Source organism: Cervus elaphus, chromosome 27, assembly GCF_910594005.1.
Source record: "Cervus elaphus chromosome 27, mCerEla1.1, whole genome shotgun sequence".
Taxonomy (NCBI): domain Eukaryota; kingdom Metazoa; phylum Chordata; class Mammalia; order Artiodactyla; family Cervidae; genus Cervus; species Cervus elaphus.
Genome location: NC_057841.1, coordinates 15355523 through 15375680, shown reverse-complemented (window position 1 = coordinate 15375680; position 20158 = coordinate 15355523). Strand labels below are relative to the sequence as shown.

General features: G+C 39.3%; 1 protein-coding gene across 3 annotated transcripts in view; it reads left to right on the top strand.

Moving 5' to 3' along the window:
* The window catches only part of CDH7 (cadherin 7), a 140440-nt gene that overhangs the window by 88465 nt on the left and 31817 nt on the right, over positions 1 to 20158 (top strand). For all 3 annotated transcript variants that reach the window (XM_043889448.1, XM_043889449.1, XM_043889447.1), the window contains one exon: positions 14137 to 14390. In XM_043889448.1, the coding sequence (XP_043745383.1) occupies positions 14137 to 14390 (254 nt within the window). The remainder of the gene's footprint in view (positions 1 to 14136; positions 14391 to 20158) is intronic.

The window sequence follows — 20158 nt, the reverse complement described above, 5'->3', positions numbered from 1 at the left end:
ACCAAGCACTGCTAGGATGTTGACGAGCACTTTGTTCAAGACCTGTTTGTTCTGATTGTGTGTGTCTTAAAATACTACTTCACATTTGGATAATAGTGTTCTTATGTCCATTTAGGTAGAGCCATTTCTATTGGAATTAGGTTATTTTGTACCTGTGAACCATGCTTGATAATCATCTGAGCCTATTTTCTTTCTACCCTATAGTATAATAAAACTCTAGTCCATTGCTTTTTCATAAACAATGCACCATCATGGTTACAATGAGATTCATTCTAGTTTGAGCAAGTTATTATCCTATTTTGAAACATCTATGTATACTGTACTTTGCATACGGGTAAATTTAAGGGCAGGGAGAAAGAAAAACAGTCTTTTTCTAAAGCATACATTAGTTAGAAAAAGAAAAATAAGGACAGAATTGTGAAAGACTACCTTCAGTTATATGGGATTCCCTGGTGGCTCAGTCGGTAAAGAATCTGCAAGAGACCTGGGTTTGATCCTAGAATTCGGAAGACCCTCTGGAGAAAGACGTGGCAACCCACTCCAGTATTCTTACCTGGGAAATCCCATGGACAGAGGAGCCTGGCAGGGCTACGATCTATGGGGTCACGAGAGGCAGATGTGAGTAGTCCACCACCATCACCACCTACGGTTATGCTATTACTGTCCTAATGTCTGATACAGAAAATGTTTATTTGTATGATCAAATATGCAGAAGCCACAAGGCTAAAGATGTGTATGGCTATTACCAGATAATCATTTCTTTTAGAATTCAGTGATCCTTTCTGTACATTTAGACATGATTATATATTTTTTAAGTATATTTTAGATAATAGCAGAACCATAGTGTTAAATAGTTAAAGCAAAGTAGAGTCTACTTCTGTGGCCACTTATGAATGCTTTGATGATAAGCTTTATAACCAGTTACCTAGGACTTCAACATCCACAATGCGTGAACTTAAGTATTATACCATGTTGAGTGAAAACCATGTCTTTCTTTCCACCTAGAATTCTTTCTGTTTACATTTCTCCATCATAATTTACAATGTAGGAACTTTAGTCTTTCATTTTTCCTTTGGGTATGGCAATCTTACCTCTAATGTACTTCAGTTTTCAGTGTAAAATCTCAGTTGGGATTACATATGGGCTTTGCTTCTATAAAATAGATTTTATGTAGAGTTACAGTACAGTAAAAAAAAAAATGAGCATTTTCAAAATGCAGTTCCTATGAAGGATAAGCGCACATCCAGTTTGTGGCCCAGGGATGGCTTGTGTGGAGGCACATATATTGTCAAATAACATATTTAAGGTTGCTCAGGCCCATTCTACTGCTCTGTCTTCATAATCTCCTCATATTCATACTCTCAAAAAGGCTGAATGGACTCAAAACCATCAACTAACAGAGCATTCCTTCGGAGGCACTGACCCCCACGGCTGGCCTCCATCCCCTGCGGGGGAGGCAGGGTTAGAATATGCCGTTTTCCTGGCTGGCTTCCATCCCTGCGGGGGAGGAAGGGTTAGAACATGCTGTTTCCTGTTGACTTACTCAGCTGCACAGACTTCTGAGCTCTGGGTCTGCTGTCTTGTTATTGAGACGTGTCCTTGTCTGCTGCTTGCAGTAATGAGGGGCTAATGCTCAGAGTCAAGTGTGTATTTCAGTATTTCATAAATGCTGCTGATGTGTGGTGGAGAAAAATGAAACCAGCAACATTTCCAATTTATTTTTTTTCTTTTCATTACATTTTTTTTCCTTTCAAAGATGTTATTTAATTAAGCCTGCTGCTGTGGATGCACGTTTCTCAAAATGGAGCAAAGATCTCCGTGCCCTTTGACTGTGGAAAAGCATACATTTTGGGTTTTAGTTTTGAAGGCTGGATGTGATAAGATTAACACAGTAACTAATTTAGTGAATGTCTGATTTTCAGATTAATATTTTCCAATTTGTTCAACCCGTTGTTGCTGTGTATCAGAAGTTGATCCTAACATCATTTTAATCTTTATGAACGTGGGTGCGTGCATAGAGACTGTTACCTGCTTATTAAGGTATAAATGTACTTGTTTTTGAATAGTCAAGATTAGAGATGAATTTAAGTTCTTAAAAAAGAAGAAATCAACTGTTCTCGAAGAAAGTTGATAGTAATGTGAATGTCAGCACATGATAGACTAAGGGACTAAGACTCTGTTCCTTAGTAGTATTTTCTGTTTTCTTTGATTTTGGCAGTTATCAGAGTAATCTTTTCAGAATATGTGTATGTCAAAGACATTTTCCAATGAGTCTTTTATGTTTTGTGTGGGTTTGTTTTTTTTTTTTTTTTTGGCTCAGGACAAGTCATAGATAAAATACAGTTTTCCTTCTTTTTCCCTGGTTGTTGTTCCCTAGATTAGTTTCAATGGGTAGGATTTAAGGAAAAATATTTAAGAAATAGATAAGAGAGGATTTTGTGATTATGTAAGGAAAGTTGGAGAGAGAATTTAAGGATAAAATTAATAATTCTAGTATGGGCAACTAGATGAAAAATGTGCTGTACCTTCAGAATGGGAGTGTGGAGGTGATTAAAATGTAATATTACTTTTGCGTTACCTGTGACATCTAGGTAACTGTTTCTAGAATGTCATGAATAAGGGTTTTATCTCAAAGGAGAAGTCTAGAGTACAGAGTTACGTTTGGGAGTCATAGCATATGCATGGCAATGAAAATGAAGGGGACAATTGGGAACACCATAAAGTATGCATATAAAATGAGGAAAAGGATTTTTGAGCTATTACTTGGTGAAACTGACAGACTTCAGTTAATAGGGCAGAGAAAGATTCAGAAAAAGCATTTTTTTGTAGTCATCTCAGATTAAGGTATTTTAAGAGAATTTAAAAATAACTGATCAAGAAAGGAAATAAAAACTCATATTTAGATCAATAAAAGGATTTGCATATATTGTCAATAGAGGGAGGTGATTGTTGGATCCTGGAATCTGTGTCCTATAGTAAAAACAGGGCATAGTCCATAAGGCAATGATTAGAATAGAATCATTAAAAAAAAAAAATAGAATCATTGTATGGATGTGAGAGTTGGACTCTAAAGAAAGCTGAGCACTGAGGAATTGATGCTTTTGAACTGTGGTGTCGGAGAAGACTCTTGAGAGTCCCTTGGACAGCAAGGAGATCCAACCAGTCCATCCTAAAGGAAATCAGTCCTGAATGTTCATTGGAAGGACTGATGTTGAAGCTGAAATTCCAATACTTTGGCCACTTGATGTGAATAACTGAGTCATTTGAAAAGACCCTGATGCTGGGAGGGATTGAAGGCAGGAGGAGAAGCAGACGGCAGAGGATGAGATGGTTGGATGGCATCACTGACTCAATGGACATGAGTTTGAGTAAGCTCTGGGAGTTGGTGATGGACAGGGAGGCCTGGCGTGCTACAGTCCATGGGGTCACAAAGAGTCGGACATGACTGAGTGACTTGCAGTGACTGAACTGAAGAATAGAGGGCCTGGAGTTGATGGAAATTTCCATGTATAGTCTGACCTCTCTGCCATTAGCTTATTTGGTTAAGTCTATTTTTGTTCATTTTCCTTTTATATTTGGCCATCAGATATCAAAAAGTGAAGTCACCCACTCTTATTCTCTTCCTTTTTGTGGTTGTATCAGCTGCTACCCAACAAATCACCCCAAAGCTAGTGCTTTAAAACAGTGTTTTTAAGGTTGTGATTTCATGGGTCAGGATTTGGTGGGGTTCAGCAGAGTGGTTTTTTGGTGGTCTTACGTGAGCTCCTCTGTAGAGGTAGCTGTCTGTTTGCCGGGATGGTAAGAAGGGATGGAAGCATGCCTCCTATCAGCCAGTAGCTAATCTGAGTTTGTTCCATGAATGGCAGGAACAGAAGCTGCAAGTTTTCTGAAGCTGATTTCCATAATTGACCCTACATCACTTCTACTACTTATATTGATTGAAGCAGGACTGGGTGGCTCAGATTCAAGGAGTGAGGAGGTGAAGCACATGGAAAGAGAGAGGCTATATTGTAGGGACCTCTCATGGTTCACTGGTCAACACTTCACCGTGCCAGTGCCGGGGGTAGAGGTTCAGTCTTGGTCAGGGAACTAAGATCTCATGTGCCATGCACTACAGCAAGAAACCAAAAAACAAAAGAAATACTGTGGATACTGTGAAAGAAGAAGAAAGATCTTGGGTCCCAGTTCTTCTCCAGAGAAACTAAAAAACCTTCAGGTTACATTTACATGAAATGGCAAAAGTAAGGGTGACTCTCAGGTCAGCTGACTTCCACTGTAATCTCTCCCCTGTCAGTATGACTCACAAAGTAGTCATGTGGCTCAAGACAGTTTAATAGTTGCCATTATTTCATAAAGATGCCCTGAGAAACATAACTGTGTTTGGGTCGGAACTGGGTCTGGCTTCCCTGAAAGTGATGGAGCTCCTTTCACTGAAGTTTGTGGTCCAGTCGGTAGTGCATGCTGGGAAATATGGACATCAGCAAGTGGGGAATCTATCTGAGCTGTACTGTGAATCAGGTTTTTGATGTTGGGCAGAAATACAGTCATTTTTGCAAGGCTTGTTTTCTAAACTTCTGTTTATGAAATTCAAACAGCCTACCTAAATTCACTCTTAGAACTATACCCTGCACAGGATAAGAACTGTATAAATATGTATTGTTCTTGGGGAATATATTCAGCAACTTATGGTACTACCTCTTTTTTAGACAGTGCAATTAGCAATTTGAAATGTAAACACATTTAGTTGATAGTCAAAGTTTTTTAAAAAATGTTTTACAAAATGGAGATGTGTTAGGTATACCTGCTTGAGTTGCTGTTTAAAAAATATTCAGTGATCTTTAAATCTAGGTTAAAATGTTAATGTAAGTACTTATGGAGGTCAGAGGGCACTTGTGAAGCTAGATAATAAAAATAATAATTCTTGATATATGTATACTTATTTTATTCCTAATATCTTGACATGATTTAATGTCTTAGGCTTAAACATTCCTGCAACTATTCATAATAGCGTTCTTAGGGTCCCAGTTTACCTGTAAGTGCTAGATACTTTTTATGTAAATAATCTTATAAAATATGACTGTATCAAGCCCAAGAGAAGTAGCTGTTAACATATGGAGTTTTTTGAAAGTTAAAATAATGACCCTTATAAAATTATAAAATGGGCATAGACCCACCCATTAATTTTTTACTGCTTATTCTGTATTTGCTTTTATGTATTTTGCTATAAGGGGTTTCCTCAATGGCTTAGCAGGTGAAGAGTCTGCCTGCAATGCAGGAGATGCAAGAGAATGGCTACCTACTTCAGTTCAGTTCAGTCGCTCAGTCTTTACAACCCCATGGACTGCAGCATGCCAGGCCTCCCTGTCCATCACCAACTCCCTGTCCATCACCAACATCATCGAGTTGATGATGCCATCCATCATCTTATCCTCTGTTGTCCCCTTTTCCTCCTGCCTTCAATCTTTCCCAGCATCAGGGTCTTTTCAAATGAGTCAGTTCTTCGCATCAGGTGGCCAAAGCATTGGAGTTTCAGCTTTAGCATCAGTCCTTCAAAGAATATTTAGGACTGATCTCCTTTAGGATGGACTGGTTGGATCCCCTTGCATACAAGAGTCTTCTCTCTCAAGAGTCTTCTCTAGCACCACAGTTCAAAAGCATCAATTCTTTGGCACTCAGCTTTCTTTAGTATTTTGCCTGAAAAAAATCCCATGGACAGAGGAGCCTGGTGGGCTGTAATCCAAAAGGTGGCAAAGAGTTGGACATGACTGAGTGACTAAGCACATTTTGCTACATTTCAAATAATTTGTTCTTAAATTTTTTTGTTTCCTTCATTCAGCAGGCAGTGAATATCTATCTTACCTGTCTCAGACAATTGTTACCTGCTGGAGAGATGTAAGATTTTACATTTGGCTTCTATCATAGATCTCAAAATCTAGCACAGTGAGACAGGAAAGAGTCAGTACCTTGTAGAGGACACCCGCAGAGCTGGCAAAACTTTCAGAGCTCTTGTTTTTCTCCCCCTTAACCCCTGAACATCTGTGAAGGCATCAACAGTGACACAGTGGTAAAGAATGCGCCTGCCAACACAGGAGACACAAGAGATGTGTTTTCCATTCCTGGGTTGGGAAGATCCCCTGGAGCAGGAAAAGGCAACCCGCTCAAGTATTCTTACCTGAAAAATCCCATGGACAGAGGAGCCTGGCAGGCTACAGTCCATGAGGTCGCGAAGAGTTGGACACGACTTGGCGACTGAACAATATATGTTATTGTCCAGTCACCAAGTCATGTCTGATTCTTTGTGACCCAATGAACTGCAGCACACCAGGCTTCTTTGTCCTTCACTATCTCCCGGAGTTTGCTCAGACTCATGTACCTTGAGTCAGTGATGCCATCCAACCGTCTCATCCTCTGTCGTCCCCTTCTCCTCTCGCCCTCATTCTTTCCCAGCATCAGGATCTTTTCCAGTGAGCTGACTGTTGGTATCAGGTGGCCAGAGTATTGGAGCTTCAGCCTCAGCATTGGTCCTTCCAATTACTATTCAGGGGTATTTCCTTTAAGATTGACTCGTTTGATCTCCTCGCTGTCCAAGGGACTTTCAGGAGTCTTCTCCAGCACCACAGTTCAAAAGTGTCAGTTCTTCGGCGCTCAGCCTTCTTTATGGTCCAACTCTCACATCCATACATGACTCCTGGAAAAACCATAGCTTTGACTATACAGACCTTTGTCGGCAAAGTGATGTCTCTGCTTTTTAATACACTGTATAAGTTTTTCATAGCTTTTCTTATAAGGAGCAGGCATCCTTTAATTTCGTGGCTGCAGTCACCGTCTGCCTTGATTTTGGAGCCCAAGAAAATGAAATCTGACCCTGTTTCTACATTTTCCTCATCTGTTTGCCATGGAGTGATAGGACTGGATGCCATGATCTTAGTTTTTTGAATGCTGAGTTTTAAGCCAGCTTTTTCACTCTTCCTTTTCACCTTCATCATGAGTCTCTTTAGTTCTACTTCACTTTCTGCCATTAAAGTGGTGTCATCTACGTATCTGAGGTTGTTGATATTCCTCCCAGCAATCTTGATTCCAACATGTGCTTCATCCAGCCTGGTATTTCACATGATGTACTCTGCTTATGAGTTAAATATAATTATTTTTAACTTATTAGTTAAATATATTTATTATTATATATAATAGTTTGGAACACACCTTTCCCTTGATGCTTTCTCTATAAAAAATAACTTAGTGCCCAAATCTGGATATAGGTTTTGTGGTTCACAGACATTTTAAGACAAAAGCTGTGTGTAGTGATAAAAGTCACTTGCAACTGTCAAAGCATAAATGTCACTGGACAAAGTTAAACATTAAGGCAGATTTCAAGGATATTGTAGTTAGGGGAGAAATATTACAAAGACTTGAAGAATTTTTAAGGGCTGGAGTATGTGTGTGTAGAATGGGGTGAGTGTAGATCACAGCTGTATTTGTTTTACACAAAGGAAACGTATATTTTCTTGTGTTTTCATGATAGCGGGTAGTTTTATAACTTGGAGCAAGACTCCTGCTGAAAGTTGATTCTAAGAAAAGGGAGGTCAGGAGTGAGGAGAAGTCTTGTTTGCATTTGGTCAACCTGAGGGCACAATTCAGGGAAAGGAGAAAGGAAGGCTGCAGTGTAGTCATGCATAATAATGGCGTGTTGTGCTTTTGGAAAAGGGAAAAGCTTTAGCACTCTTAAACTGTTTAAATGTACAAAATTGTTCTTTGCTGAGAAAGCTTTTCCAGGGTTGTAGATTACTTCTGATTAATTTACAGTCAGATAATCGTCAAGGGCAAGTTATGATTGTGGGTTCTTTTTCCATTGGTACAGTCTCATCGAAGCCCATTGACTTAGTAAAAATGATTTATATTGATTTGATCAAGAAGTAGGGAGGATATTGAAAGCAACAGGGTCTAATGTTTTGATCCAAAGGACAGCTGAAAGCGCCAGAGAAAGAAATGCTTTTAAGGATGATGAACGGTCTCCGTGCTTCTGTACAAAATCAGTATTAAACGTAAGACACTAAATATATAGACAGGGACCCCCGTGTACACTAACACACAGAACAGCCCTGGGGTCCATGTGATGGTTTCAGGAACAGATTGAAGAATTTCCAGAAGGATGTAACTTGGATCAGTTCCTGAAACATCAACAGTAGCACTGACCAAAAGTACAAGCCCTAAAAGAAGGTCACTGAGTTTCATGAGAGCGTGTTTGGCTGTAGACCAGAAACCAAGCTATAAAAAGAAGAAAGTAAGTTCAGTGCAGAGATTTTATTAAATGAATTCAAGATGCTGTTTTAACTAAGGTTTTACTGTTAAGGAAGCTGATGGTGGCTGGGAGAAACTGATAAGACTCCACTGTTTATGACAGTTAATGATTTTTAATTCAGAAGATGAATATTATAGACTAATTTTGCCAAAGACATAGGCCTAGGTGTCCTGGGGAGAAACAGAAGAAAAAGTGTAATCTTTACTTTCCATTTGATTTGCTCGTAATCTAGAAGGAAATAATGGCACTAATAATGGCAGTGTCCGGTAGTAACAGCAAATGCTGACGCAGTGATTTGCTGTGTGTCCATCACTGTTCGAGATGCTTTACATTTATGAATAAAGTACAGCAACCCCACTTGCTTGGTGAGGTAGCAGCTACCAAGATGTGATGATGTCATCCAACACAGGATGCTTATTGCTCTTCGGGTTTGGAGAATGCCTATTTGTTCTAGCAGAAAGGGAATGGGTGGTGGGCAGACATGGCTCAGAATTTTCATAGCATGTCTGCCCCTAAGTACATATATAACCTTGGTCTTTCACTGGAGCTTTTTGCTAGTTTCAATAGTACCAACTTTTACTTAGTTTTAATAGTATCAACCTTGCATCTTTTAAAATGCACTTTAAAGGTGTGCCTAAAACTTTCTGTTTGAAGGTACCTCTCTCTCAATATAAAGAAGTCTTAGTGTAAGTCTTATTATGAAATCACTCATAAAGAAGATGGGTTTCCCAGGTGCGCTAGTGGTTAAAGAATCAACCTGCCAATGCACAAGACATAAGATACACAGGTTCGATCCTTAGGTTGGGAAGATCCCGTGGAGTAGGAAGTGGCACCCCACTCCAGCTAGCCATCCAGTGCTCTTGCTTGGAAAATTCCATGGGCAGAGGAGCCTGGAGGGCTACAAGCTATAGTACACACAGACACACACACACACACACATACAGACACACACACTCACAATCTCCAAAAGATTCCCATAAGAGAAATGGAAGACAGAGTTCCATGAGAAGGCGGGAACAGCAGATGATACACACTGGAAACGTACCAAGTGTGCTGTATGTAGTGAATAATTCATTTTACTTGGAGTAAAAAGGGTGGGAGGAAGAGGTGTGAACCTCTAGTCTGGAGAGAGAAGCTTATTATCTGGGGCTTCTTAGACCAGGGATTGGCAAACAGCTGCCTGCTTGTTTCTAGACAGCTCAAGAGCTAAGGATTGTTTTATGTTTTTAAATGATTGGAAAAAAGAATCCAAAGATAAAGAATGTTGCATGACATGTGAAAGTTACATAGAATTCAGATTTTAGTGCCTGTAAATGAAGTGTTATTGGCACACAGCCAAGCTAGTTCATTTTCATGTGGCAGAGAACCATAGTGCCTGCAAAGTCTAATTATTTACTGTCTGGTCTTTACAGGAAAAGGTTGCTGACCACTGTCTTAGTTATTATGCTTGCTTTTTCATCCCAAAGTTCATCATCTTCTGATGGCAATAAATTTACACAATGCTGTTTCATTATTTAGGAGGGACTATGGCCAACAAGCAGCTTTCCTTTTAGTGTCTCCAACACAGATGACACTCGACAGATAAAGCAGCTTCTCTATGGCATTGCTAACTTGGGTCTAAGTGATGGAATTTTGAGTTCAGATTCTTAGGAATCCTTCATAATTTCTTGCTCTTTTGGGCTGCGGCATGAACAGTGTTTTGGTCAGATTTCCAAATATATCTAGTCTCCAGTGGTATGTAGTTTCAAGTATTGAATAGACTGTGTTTAAATAGTACCTTTATCTCCTTCCCTTCCCTTCTTCTTTCCCTGGTCGTTATTTTAATTTTCATTCCCCAAGTATAGCTTTGCTCATGAAATTTAATCAGTTCAGTTGCTCAATCGTGTCTGATTCTTTGTGACCCTATGGACTGCAGCACGCCAGGCTTCCGCTTCCCTGCCCATCACCAACTCCTGGAGATTACTCAAACTCATGTCCTTTGAGTCCGTGATGCCATCCAACCATCTTATCCTCTGTCATCCCCTTCTCCTCCTGCCTTCAATCTTTCCCAGCATCAGGGTCTTTACAGATGACTCAGTTCTTCGCATCAGGTGGCCAAAGTATTGGAGTTTCAGCTTCAGCATCAGTCCTTCCAATGAATATTCAGGACTGATTTCCTTTAGGATTGACTGGTTTGATCTTGCAGTCCAAGAGTCTTCTCCAACACCACAGTTCAGAAGCATCAATTCTTTGGCGCTCAGCTTTCTTTATATTCCAACTCTCACATCCATACGTGACTGCTGGAGAAACCATAGCTTTGACTAGATGGACCTTTGTTGGTGACGTCTTCTAGTTATGGGATATATTGCTTATGTAGAAATCAATCAGAAGGAGAAAGCAGGAATTAACATTTTACTGCAAAAGTCATTTCTTCAATTTGCCATCTATCACACCACACCCCTCTTTGAAAACTGGCTTATTGTGATTTGCTCTGAAAATCATTCTGCGTGGCAGTTCCTTCTGTCTGGAATCTTGATTCATGGGCCCTCATAAGAATTCTTTTATGGTTCTATTTTCATAATAGCTTTTAGGCAGCCAATCTTCATGCATGATCCTGTGTTTCTTTATGACTTGGCAGCATCCAGATGTCTTTACTGCATCTTGTTGCCTTTTAGACACATTAAAAAAAAATTTGCCGTAAAATAATTGCATTCATTTGTGCAGGAAATGTTAAATTATTCTTTCATGAGTCAGTCAAACTTTTACTTGAATACAGAAAGACTTGCTGTCCCTTTTGGTAAACCTGCATGAATATCTTAAAAGTTGTGGTTTTGAAATGATTGAAAAGGAGATGTTAAACAGGGTTTTTTCTTTTTTTTTTTTAAACCTCATCTTATCTTCATAGTCACATAATATATAAAAATAAGATTTTTCTCATAACTTACCAGTTTTATAAGTAATATAAGAACAACTTGAATAGGTTCATCCAAGCTATGTGTATGTTGAGAGTGTCTTAAGTAAATGTATTTGGGTAAATAAGAATGCTTTGTTTTATTTTTAGCAGAACCCAAATTAAGTATTGGATTGCATGTATGGGCCCAAGAAAATTTTAATGAGGAAGTCAAGTTTCTTGGGTTTCCGTCATAGCTCAGTCGGTAAAGAATCTGCCTGAAATGCAGGAGACACGGGTTCGATTCCTGGGTTGGGAAGCTCCCTTGGAGAAGGAAATGCAACCCACTCCAGTATTCTTGCCTGGAGAATCCCATGGACAGAGGAGCCTGGTGGGCTACAGTCCATGGGGTTGCAGGAGTCAGACATGACTTAACGACTAAACCACCACCAAACCATCAAGTTTCTTAGAAGAGTATTTGCATCACAATGACCTGAAGAACCTTTTAAAAATACGAATGTTTGTGACTCACCCTGGATCTGCTGAACCAAAAATCTTCTTGGAAGGGGCTAGGAAGGTATTAGAAAGTTCCCCAAGTGGTTCTGATTCTCACTTTTGGCTGACAACCATTGGGCTAGAAATATTTTTGGAGAGACCAAAAAAAGGTAGCCTCAAAACATGGTTTTGGTGCTCGGGCTTAGTTGCTCTGTGGCACGTGGGATCTTCCCAGGTCAGAGATCAGACCCGTGCCTCCTGTATGGGCAGGCAGATTCTTCACCACTGAGCCACGAGGGAGGTTCCCTGCATTTTCATATGAAACCTCAGAGAAGAATTAACATTTGGTTTTCCCGTGGTAATTATATGAAGTTTTTCTGGTCAAGAAAAACAGTATACATTTCTTCCCCCATCTCTCACTTCAACCTTCCGGATTCTCAGGAGCAAAGATTCAGTTCATTTTCAAGGTTCCTGAGGTCTGGATATCTGGATTCTATCGTTTTCTAATTCATTAAGAATTTATCGATGCTTTTCAATGTGTCAAATTCTGAATAGGCCCTGAGTATGCTAGTACTGAAGAAAACAGTCTAGAATTTAAAATCTACTAGACGAGGCAGATGTTAAGCAGATAAACAATTCAGTAAATGCTCTCTGGCCCAGATATTATAAACCTATTTTTTTTGTATTGGTTTAAGGTATATACATGTTAATATATTTTATGTAAGTAGTATATATAAATTTTTATGTCTCATATAGCATATACACATATACATAGAGTGTGTTATTAAGTGTATATACATTTTATATTTATATATTGCCATCATTTTTATTAGCCTCACATCCTTCTGGAATGAATTGGAATGTATACATACCTATATGTGTGTGCACACATATGCCCGTACACATGATGATGAGTTTAGACTACAGTTCTACAGCAATACATTTAGCTAATTTTTCTCACTGATTTTTTTAAATTAAATAACATGTAAAATGACAAATATATTGTTTTTTGTAAGGTTTGTGTTTTTTTTCACTTGGGGTATAGTTGCTTTACAATACATTATTTTTTATATGTGCTGCGACTTCTGTTGGTTTCTTTCTAAAATTTTTGCTTTTATAGCATTAAATGTAACAGTTATCCTGGGACAGTGTTTCAGTGGCAAGATAGATTGAAAGTCCCAACAAGCTGGAACTCTCTATACTTCTTGAAGAAAGAGAAGCGTGCTGTTGTCACAAATAGCTTCCACGTGTCAGGCCTATGACCCTTTTTTTTTTTCACAGATGGTGCTTCACAAGTACACTTCACTGCCCTTAAAACATTTTTAAAGCTACCATATGGTTTGACTCAGGTCAGTGTATTTGAGAAAAATGTTAGCATGTTAATCCTGTTCAAACATGATAGAAGAGAGATTGTAACTGTCAACCATTTAATATAAATAGAGACTGTGTGTACTGATGGTGGAATATTGAAGGAAGAAACAATGGTGCTCCATCAAGAAGAGTCAGCTATGTACACACTTGTGTATTTAAAATGGATCACCAACAGGTTCCCACTGCATAGCACATGGAGCTGTGCTCAGCGTTACCGTGCATCCTGGATGGGAGAGGGGTTTAGGGGAGAATGGATCCATGCACACGTATGGCTGAGTCCTTTCACCTGAAACTATCACACTGCTGTTAATCACTGTACCCCAATACAAAATAAAAAGTTAAAAAAAGAAGAATCAGCCATGTTTTCTGGCTATATAACTACAGTACGCCACCTCTTTTGATGCAGGTGCATTTGGTACACTTGAAAGTTTAGGATGGTAAGTGTGTGTGCTAAGTCACTGCAGTCTTGTCTGACTCTGTGTGACCCTGTGGACCGCACAGGCTCCTCTGTCCATGGGATGCTCCAGGCAAGAATACTGGAGTGGGTTGCCATGCCCTCCTCCAGGGGATCTTCCTGACCCAGGGATTGAAACCACATCTCTTAAATCTTCTTCATTGAAGGCAGGTTCTTTACCACTAGTGCCACCCGGGAAGTCTTAGGATTGTAAAGGAGTCCCCTAAATCAATGAAAATGACGTTGTATATGAGAAATTCAACTGAAAGTATCTTTTTCCCCCTTTGCAAAATGCATTCCTGGATAGTGCAGTGAAATTACATGGTTGATGAATACTACCTTGAGGTCCCTGCTGGAAAAGATTTTTATATCATATCAGTTGTTGTTCCAGTAATATTCTAAAGACCTGCATTTACTCATGAGATGTACTACACAGAGTGGATTAAGTTAGCTCAAAAGCACTTACCATTGTCTGTGAGCCAGAAAGCCACAAGGATTCTGATTGACATTATTATTTATTGTTTTTGAATGCTGATGGTACATTTTCCTAGTAGAGTCTGCACTGTGCTTATTGACATGCATACGTGAAAAGGCTCTGCTTTTCTGAGTATTTAATGGGCAATTTAATTTTCTTAGCAACTTTCTTTACAGGACTTGGATTTTGAAGCCAAAACAAGTTACACGCTACGGATAGAAGCTGCAAACAAAGATGCCGACCCCCGCTTTCTGAGCTTGGGACCTTTCAGCGACACGACAACCGTGAAGATAATCGTGGAAGACGTGGACGAGCCCCCTGTGTTTTCCGCACCCCTGTACCCCATGGAGGTGTCGGAAGCCACCCAAGTTGGGAATATTATTGGCACCGTAGCAGCTCACGACCCAGATTCTTCCAACAGCCCAGTGAGGTAAGAGCTCACTGCTCTCCTTTTCAATAATTCTGTAACAGTGTGCCCTTGTTCACGACTCATGTCTCTACATCATGATGCTTTGGGATCGTGAGTGCTCAGCCGCTTCTATTGTGTCTGGTTCACTCTTTGTGATCCTATGGACTGTAGCCAGCCAGGCTCCTCTGTCCATGGGATTCTCCAGGCAAGAATAGTGAAGCGGGTTGCCAGGCCCTCCTTCAGGGGATCTTCCCAGCCTGGGGATTGAAGCCACATTCCCTGTGGCTCCTGTATTGGAGGCAGATTCTTTACCACTGAGCCGCTGGGGAAGCTTTGGGGTTATAGCAGTTAGAAATCAGTTATATATATGTATTGAGCCATCACGGCAGAAGTGAAACAGGATCAGAACCCCTCAACATTTTACTAATTTTAAAATATGTCACCTGATTATCCAAGGCCACTATTGTGTGGCAATGTTGTATCTTTTTTTTTTTTTTTTAATTTATTTGTTTGTTTGCCTCTGGCGGGCCTTAGTTGCAGTCTGTGGGATCTTCAGTTGCAGTGTGCAGGATCTTTTAGTTGCAGCATGTGGGATCTAGTTCCCTGACCAGGGATTGAACTTGAGCCTCCTGCGGTGGGAGCATGGAGTCTTAGCCACTGGACCACTAGGGAAGTCCTGCAATACTGTATCTTTAGGCACCATTATCATCCACAAGCAGAGCTGATGTTACTCTTCAGCCCATTATCCAGAGCACTTTTTCAACACAAACTGTGTTCAAAGAGAAAATGATGTGTGTCCTCGTTGTAGGATAAATGTTTATGTTAGAAAACTAATTTTATAAGCAATTTAAATTGGGGATTGATTTCTCAACAGATCCTTTTTTATATTGGTCTGTATGGATAGTATGTGTTTGTTAGTCTAATCTGCTTATTAAAATAATACCTTATTTATATACAAGGACTATTTTAAAGTGTTCTTTCAATAGGCCTGTATAGAGAGTAGAAACATTGTTATAACCAACCCTGTAGGACTAACAATAATGATATGTAAGCATTCCAAAATATCACAGCATGACAGTTCACACTTTTTACCTATAGTCTTATATATAATCTAAGAGCTACATACATATTTTTGTATATGTATGTGTTCACATGTGTACATATGATAAAGTATGTTTTTTCAAGTAAATATTTAATATCTAAGTATATAGTATATACTAGAAATTAGATTGTATTTCATGTCTTAATTTGGGTTCATAAGTAACACATTTTTAGTTCATGGTTTGAATTTTGATTATAAAATCTATAAGGTGGGCTTCCCTGGTAGCTCAGCTGGTAAAGAATCCACCCGCAATGCCAGTTCAATTCCTGGGTCAGGAAGATCCCCTGGAGGAGGGATAGGCTACCCACTCCAGTATTCTTGGGCTTCCCTTGTGGCTCAGCTGGTATAGAATCTGCCTGCAATGCGGGAGACCTGAGTTCAGTCCCTGAGTTGGGAAGATCCCCTGAAGAAGGGAAAGGCTGCTGCTGCTGCTAAGTCACTTCAGTCGTGTCCGACTCTGTGCGACCCGATAGACGGAAACCCATCAGGCTCCCCCGTCCCTGGGATTCTCCAGGCAAGAACACTGGAGTGGGTCGCCATTTCCTTCTCCAGTGCATGAAAGTGAAAAGTGAAAGTGAAGTCGCTCAGTCGTGTCCGACTCTTCTCGACCCCATGGACTGCAGCCCACCAGGCTCCTCCGTCCATGAGATTTTCCAGGCAAGAGTACTGGAGTGGGCTGCCATTGCCTTCTCTGAGGGAAAGGCTACCCACTCCAATATTCTGGCCTGGAGAACTCCATGGACTGTATAGTCCACGGGGCCCCAAAGAGGCAGACACAACTGAGCGACTTGTACTTTCATGTTTCACAAAAACTAGTGAAAGTCTTATATTGAGATATGTTCAGCTAACCACTGATTGAACTTCTGGTATAACTGATGTTTAATAATGCTAAGTGGTCTTGAGCTAACTTATGAACTAAGTCTGGACATTGATTGCAGAGTGTCATGAAAAACATCAACACATTAGACAATGATTTTTAGTTAAGAAGAGCTCATAATCCTCTGTTTCCCTAAAATAATAGGTATTTAGGCTTATTTTTATAATATAAATTATTACACACACTTAATAATTAAATATCAATTTATCATTAATATACAAATAATAATCAGCATATATATATATGTACAGGTATGTATATGTAATTAAATTAGTGCTCTTTTTTCCTTCCCTTTTGTTTGACATTAATATCATAGTCTAGTAAAGAATTGTATAAAATAACTTACTTCAAAAGTGAAGTCATAGTCATTGCTTCTCTGTCTATATAACAAATTCAGGCTATGTAGTAGCTGTATTATTTTTAAAACAGTGATCATAAACCATTTCTAAGAATATAACCTTCTGTACACTAGAATATCTATGAGTTGCAGATGCACTCAGATGGAATAAGCCTTCTCTTCCCTGTAAAAGCCCAGCCTGTATTGTCAGAAAGTTCCCTGACTTAAGTTCAGCTCCATCCACTGAGTCCTATTAATGTGCACAGACGTGAATTTGGGCTTTGTTATAGCATTGCAATACCAGTGACATACTTGTCTTCTCCTCTATGAACAAACAACCTCAGTACAATCGTAGTCATAGCTCAGGTGCTCAGGAGAGCCTGACTTCTGCTTAAATCACTTAATTTAATGGGAAGAAAGAGAGAAGGCTTTCATGAAATTGAGGATTGGAAAAACAGACATAGTAATATACATGATAATTCAGTACTTCAGCTAGTGAGAGGATTTAAGAAAATTTTGGTTTATTGGTATTTTATAATTTTTTCTTTATCCATTTCCATGTGTATCATTCTGTTAGAGCCTTTCAGAGTAAATATTTCACTTTTAATAATATTTTATTTGGAAAAAATGCAGTTTTATAATTTGAGGAAGGAGAAGGGAGAGTAGGAGCAAGTGGGTAGTGACTTGGTGTTGGAAATGAAGTGAGTTCCATGTCTGTTCCTGGAGCACAGAGAAAGAAAAGGCCAAAGGGTGGACTCTGCTGAATTTGGAGGTAAAGACTTCTGTGTCCTCCATCAGCTGGCCAGCACTGTATCTTTACCTCATTTTTAGTTTCTTAAAACTAATAAAGGTGATCCTGAAATTTCAGGTCAGTGCTTCTTACATCCTTTTCTAATCTCTAAATCTCACAAATAAGCATTTTGTTCAAAGTTGAATTAAATGTTGAATTAAATGTTATTTTGTGTATGCCTGTGAATATATCTTTTGCTTTTTGAAAATTAATTTCTTGACTTAGATTTATGCTCATATTCTTGCAACATTGCTTTGCCTTACTCTTTAAAAAAAAAAAAATAATAAGGTCAGCACAATCACTCATAGCTTATTTGTTTCTGGACTTCTCTCTCACATATTTCTCTTTCCCGATCCATTTATAATGGTCATTAAGAGGCCAGTCTCCTCATTGTGTAGTTCAGTGAGTTGAGGGGAACTTCTAGAAATAATATTCTCTAGAAGATTGGTTTACTTCTGCTGTTTGCTGAGTGCCTTTAGGGGATCTTTCCATATAACCCAGTGAAAAGGAAAAGCAGCACACATTCAGTCCTTGCTCAACCCCAAATATTTTGAATATTAAGGGAGAAAGGGAAAGTAACTGATGCTTTTAAACTGTCAGTCATGACTGAAATATTAGGAAGTATTATCCCTGTACATTGCTACTATTATAGTTTATTGTTTTCATGCCATTTTTATTTCAAGGTCAGTAAAGTCAATGAAGGAAGACCTATTTTATAAGGAACTATATTGGCAATCTACTGAAGGTTGTGTTGTATTCACATATTTTCCAAGATATTGTAGTAAATATTGCATAGTTGTTTAATGGACATAAACATGTATTTGCATTGGGCACTCAAGTAACTATCAAAATATAAGCCCTTCATCTACAGACACCAGCGGATGAGTAGATTACAGTCTGCTGAGATCCTAGGAAAAGTGAATCTCCAGGTTGAGATGGAAGCTGAAGACTCTTACAATTATGAACTTTCTGCTCATGTACCTTTCAGGATATTGTAGTTCTCAGAGGAATGGAAAATCTGTATTTGTTTCCTCATAATTGTTTAAAATTAGGCCAGATAATATTTGAATTGTAAAAGAGTATGGGAAAGTGGATAATTAGTGTTTGAATTCATTGACATTCTTTGTGGCATGATACTGAAATCTAGCATATGCTGTTTGTGTTTGGAATATTTTCTGATATATGGGGCAAGAAATTAGAATTCTAAAAAGAAATGCATTTACTTACCTCCAGCAAGGTAAATGGAGGTCTTCTTCCCATATGATCCATGCCTTGCCCAACATTTTTGTTTTTTTTTTTTTAACATACTCCACTAATGTTGCAACTTAAAGCTCTGCACATCTGCCCTTCCCTTAAAAGAATATCAGGGCATCTATGTTACTCCTGAAACCTTACCGTTTTAACAGTTTAGAAGTATAGTCACAACAGGGTGAAAGACTAAATGAACCTGGAGCCCAGTGATGCACTGGAGTATACCAGCTTTGTGAATTTGTGTGTCTTTGTTACAGCTTGCACACCATCCAGAGGGCTTACCCGGCCACCACTGCATGTAGATTCTGTTTCCTCTGTCCTGATGTGAAAACTAGAAGCCAAAACTGGAAATTAGGTGATTGAGATTATTTAGGAAAAAAAGAGTATTTTTGGAAACAAAAGTGGGTAATGGAGGGCCAGAATGTTTCTGACATTTTGTTTTTCATGCATTGGCTTACCATTTCATGTAAAATTTGGCTCCAGGTACCAAACATCAGGCTTCATCAACTGAACTTGGAAAGATAGATTTGTGTTCTGCTGATTCTGATCATTTTTCGGAATAGGAAAAGCTTCGTTCTGTGTTTCTCATCAGTAAGATGGGAAAAACTATAAGAGCAGCCTCATGTCTAGAGGACTATTAATTCTTCATGTCAGCATTCACAGACTGATCAATGAATCACGTACATTGATTAAGAACCTGCTTTGTGCACGACACTGGAAAAATACAGAAAAAAACAGATGAATAAAACATTTCCTCTAACCTCAAGGAACTTAGAATCTTGTTGAAGAAACAAGAGTCCGTAGAAGTTAAACAGTACATGGTGGGGAAGGTGCCAGAGTTCTCACAGGGCCAATTGTGAGAAAAGTACTAATCACTCCAAGTTCACTGGACATGCGACCTCATTTGAAGGAGTGATAGCCTAGGCTGGACTTTGAGGGGTGGCAGGATTTGGGCCAGCCAAAAATATTATGTAAGGTCTATTTGTGTTTGAGGTATGCCTGTGTGTGTGTTCAGCCACTCAGTCACTCCTGAGTCTTTAGGACCGCCCACCAGGCTCCTCTGTCCATGGGATTCTCCAGGCAAGAATACTGCAGTGGGTTGCCATTCCCTTCTCCAGGGCATCTTTCCGACCCGGGGATCAAATCTGTGTCTCCTGCATCGGCAAGTGGATTCTTTACCACTGGACCACCTGGGAAGTCCATGTTTTAGGCAGCTGTATCCTTACAGTCTGATGCTATATGATGAAATGAGCACACTTATTGCTACAGGCAGTTGAGCAAGCCCGAAATCCCTCTGCCTAAAATAGCCAATGAGTTGAAACATGATATTACAAAGATCAGATGCGAAGAAGCGTGATTAAGGAGTCATGGATGACAGGGCAGGGGCATGGATTGGGAGATTGGGATGGACATGTGTACACTACCATGTGTA